General features: G+C 37.8%; 1 protein-coding gene across 2 annotated transcripts in view; it reads left to right on the top strand.

Moving 5' to 3' along the window:
- LOC106873068 (uncharacterized) overlaps window positions 1–4,569 on the top strand; it is a 17,178-nt gene that overhangs the window by 8,556 nt on the left and 4,053 nt on the right. For both annotated transcript variants that reach the window (XM_052977797.1, XM_052977796.1), the window contains exons 3-4: window positions 727–905; window positions 2,844–3,007. In XM_052977797.1, coding sequence (XP_052833757.1) covers window positions 727–905; window positions 2,844–3,007 — 343 coding nt within the window. The remainder of the gene's footprint in view (window positions 1–726; window positions 906–2,843; window positions 3,008–4,569) is intronic.

The raw sequence follows: 4,569 nt of genomic DNA, 5'->3' as shown, positions 1-4,569 counted from the left end.
AATTTTCTTCCATTTCTCGCCGAGTGTTTTTCGTACACCTTCGCAATGATTCAATCTCAGTTTTCAATTCTACTCCTCCAGTTTGATTTTCTTTTCGAATTTGGTATTGTTGGCTTTTTGGGTGTTAAACAGCGTCTTTCGATTACCTTAGCAACAGAGTAAATGATTTCATTTAACTTATTAAGATCGGGTTTTAGTTGTATGATTTCTTGTGTAACGCAGTTGCCAATTCTTATTTGCTTTTTATGTTGGTGTGCATTTGAGAGTTTATGGAGTGGTTCCCTATCATTCATATTTGTATGCCCTACAACTGCAAGCTCATTCAGAACTTCCTGCTTCATTTCGATGACAGATTTTCTATGTTGTATAGCAAATATGTGGTCTTCAAATTCTGTTTCGACATCATTTTCCTGGCTGTTTTTCCTAGGATCATTATATTATCCTTTTTCTTCAGGCTCTTGAGTGTGCTATATTTTAGGTACAGGCGTTTTAGGTGTTTCTTTTATGATCTGTTCGGCTCTTGGTGAGAATCCAGGTTTTCTTTTCAACTTTCTTCCTTTTCTGGATCTTACATCATTTTCACAGATTAGTTCATAATATTAGTTCATAATAATTCATATTTCCCCTCTAATTAATTCAGTCTCTTTTTCAATTCTATTATTATTATTATTATTATTATTATTATTATTATTATTATTATTATTATTATTATTATTATTATTTCAGGTAGTGAATGGATAAAAGCCTATGCCCTATCAATGGGAGCAAATTCGTTAATCTACAATTCCATACTCAATATAGGAAGTCCTTCAACTTGGAATGTGGACAAATGCAATGGCGACTATTGTCCAAATTTCTTCCGACACCCAATACTCGATATCTGGAACAAACTTCCAATTGATCAGGTATGCATGCAGACACGCACACACACACACACACACACACACACACACACACACACACACACACACACACACACACACACACATGCGTAGGTGCATGACTTGAAATTTTGGCGATTGGGAAGCTAGTTGCTTACTCCTCCCCACATCCAGTGTTTAACTAGTCCTTTTTTTCATTGACTCTCGAAAGGATGAAAGGCAGAGTCGACCGCAGCGGAATTTGAACTCAGAACGAAATGGGTCACCAGAAATGCCATCTATAATGGAAGTCGCTCATACAAACGTACACACACATACAAGCACCAAAACTATGTGCTTCTTGTTTGTTTGGAACAGCCGCGACGACAGTAATCATTACACTGTAAAAGACTGGCCTAAAAGAGATGAGCGCATAGTTGGTCAGTACAATGTACAGCATATGCCACTGGTAGACCCTCAAAAGATCTTCACATCAAACTCGGTCCCATGAAAAACATTGTAAATGCAATGACATACGGTGGTTGTGGCTTCCAGTACCTAAAAGTAAAATTTGGTGCAGAGGAAAGTGACGCAAAACTGAAGCAGGTATTTTCATTAGACCCGAGATCAGGGAATTGATGTTTGATAGCAAATTCAGAGGTAAACTGAATCCATTTGAGCTCACAGCATGGGATTCATTCATGTTAATGGTATAGAACTTTCTCGGAAATCATAGAGCTGAAAACTATGCCGATATAATAAGCAATATGCTAACAACGTATGAAAGAATGGGATGCCGAATGTCCCTTAAAATGCACTTCTTGCATTCTCATCTTGATTTTTTTCCCAACGAATCTTGGTGCCGTTAGTGATCAGCATGGTGAGAGGTTCCACCAAGACATATCTAAGATGGAAACGAGGTATCAAGGCCGATTCAATCCACACATGATGGGTGACTACTACTGGTTTCTACAACGGGAGACCAGCACGATGCTTAAGCAAAAGAGCAAATGTCTCAAATATTTCTGAGCTGAGCATATAAAAAATAAAGTGAGTATTCCCTTAACATAAATATACAATGTACCATTATATTATAATGTTATTTGCCTTAAACATAAATATACTATACACAGTACTAATATACTATCATAATAATTATTTACTTTGAACTTAACTATTCCTGATACTAATAGAGTATTAATATATAATTATGCGTATAACTCAAAATCCTGACGCACTACAGCAATTCTGAATTCAAATTCGGAATCAGCGGACTCGATTAATTTAGTACAGCACCATTTGTCTGGGTAGCAGACAATAATTTTCTTTGTTGCCCAGTGTTATAATATATCAATTCGATATAACAAGTAACCCCATCACCTTCAACTTAATACCAACGCAAGAAGCTTGTTTGAATTAGTTTACTTTGAAAACATCGTGAGTGGTGGACCCTTGATAAAATTGATGGATAATTACATGCAGAGCAGTTGCTGCAGTAGAAACATATGTTGGTCATTGTTATATATGCTGTTGGAGACTTTTTAATAAAAAAGGTTGGATGTGAATAAATCTCCATATATATATATATACACAAACACACATATACAACGAGCTTCTTTCAGTTTCGTCTACAAAATCCACTCACAAGGCTTTGGTCGGGACCCAAGGCTATAGCAGAAGACATTTGCCCAAGGTACACGCAGTGGGACTGAACCTGGAACCATGTGGTTGGTAAGCAAGCTACTTACCACACGGCCACTCCGGCTCCTACATATCTATCTATCTATCTATCTATCTATCTATCTATCTATCTATCTATCTATCTATCTATCTATATATATACACACACACACACACATACATATGTGTGTGTGTGTATATTCACACACACACACATGCCTAGGTACATATGCACACACATACGTGCATTCACACACCCACATGTATATGTAAAATTTATATATTTTTTTTTCATTTTTTCAGGTGAAACTTGTGTTATACAAAAACCAAACAGCTGTTGTAACAATGGTTTTTAATGGACGAAATACAACCCTTGAAAACTGGTTCTCTGATAAAAATCTGGAAAGTTCTCCATGGGACGATCTCGCAACAAGCAGCAAAAATAGTTTCTCAATGGTTGGCGTTGTGTAGGTCACCATTATCACTTTACATTACTTAATTACATTTAGATTCTAGGTTCAAATTTAACCGAGATCAGTTTCGCTTTTCACTCTTTCAGAGCTGATGAAGAGAGAAAATAAATAAATAAATTAATAAATACAAAGGAAATCCAAGATGGATGTTCTCACTTCTGTGCCTTTTCTCCGAAATTCCTGATATAGAGACTGTTTGGAGTTACTTTACATTTTCCAAAACAATACATTAAATTCATTATATGAATATTTTAATATAAATTATTAATTATTTCTAGATTATGTTTTAATAAACGTTATCTATCTATCTATCTATCTATCTATCTATCTATCTATCTATCTATCTATCTATCTATCTATCTATCTGTCTGTCTGTCTATCTAACTGTTGTTGACACTCTGTCGCTTACGACATCGAGGGTTCCAGTTGATCCGATCAACGGAACAGCCTGCTCGTGAAATTAACGTGCAAGTGGCTGAGCACTCCACAGACACGTGTACCCTTAACGTAGTTCTCTGGGATATTCAGCGTGACACAGTGTGACAAGGCTGACCTTTTGAATTACAAGCACAACAGAAACAGGAAGTAACAGAATTGATACCATGTTGATTTTGGTGAGAAACTCATGAGTGAGAAGAGCTCGGTGACAGGGGGCATTGTCGTCGTGAAGAATCCAATTCTTCGCGGACATTATGATTGCTTGCGATTGGCCAGCCACATCAGCAATGTCATTGATTGTCCTCCGACCATCCTCCTGCACAAGCTGATGAATTTTTTCTCCACATTTCCGGGGGTGACGCTCGTGGCAGGTCTTCCAAATCGCTCATCGTCTTCCACGTACATTCTTTCGCTTCTGAAGCACCTGTGTCACTAGAAACATTGCGTATGACCCATTTGTCTCGTCGCCGTAAGCTTGCCGAACTATGTTCAATGTTTCTTTAGCAGACTTCCCAAGTTTAACGCAAAATTTCACGCTGGCTCTTTGTTATGAGAGAGAGTTATGCAGTAACAGCAGGATAAAGTGATGGATTGTTACCAACTTAATGTGGCAGTCCCAGGAAAGGGGAGAATGCTACTGCTATTTAGCCCCAAGAAACACCGTTTCTAGTTGACTACGGGACACAAGTGTTCTGTGTCCTTAAATTTTCAAACAGGGGAGATAAGCATCTCTACCCAACAAAGCCAATACCCAGAGACTAGTTTCAGGGTAATTGCTCTTTATCAGTCTGGCCTTGTTACATGTCGCTGCTAAACCGCTGGTGAAAACATAGAATTTCAAGTGAAATAAAATTCTCTGATCTACAAAAATAGAATATTGCATTTCTAAATCTCTCAGAGAGAGATATGCATAACTCCCTCTGAGAGATTTCGAAATGCAATATTTATATATAGGAGTGGCTGTGTGGTAAGTAGCTTGCTTACCAACCACATGGTTCTGGGTTCATTCCCACTGCGTGGCACCTTGGGCAAGTGTCTTCTACTATAACCTTGGGCCGACCAAAGCCTTGTAAGTGGATTTGGTAGACGGAAACTGAAAGAAGTCCATCGTATATATA

The sequence above is a fragment of the Octopus bimaculoides genome, chromosome 28 (assembly GCF_001194135.2).
Source record: "Octopus bimaculoides isolate UCB-OBI-ISO-001 chromosome 28, ASM119413v2, whole genome shotgun sequence".
NCBI classification, from domain to species: Eukaryota; Metazoa; Mollusca; class Cephalopoda; order Octopoda; family Octopodidae; genus Octopus; species Octopus bimaculoides.
This window is presented reverse-complemented; position numbering and strand designations above follow the sequence as displayed.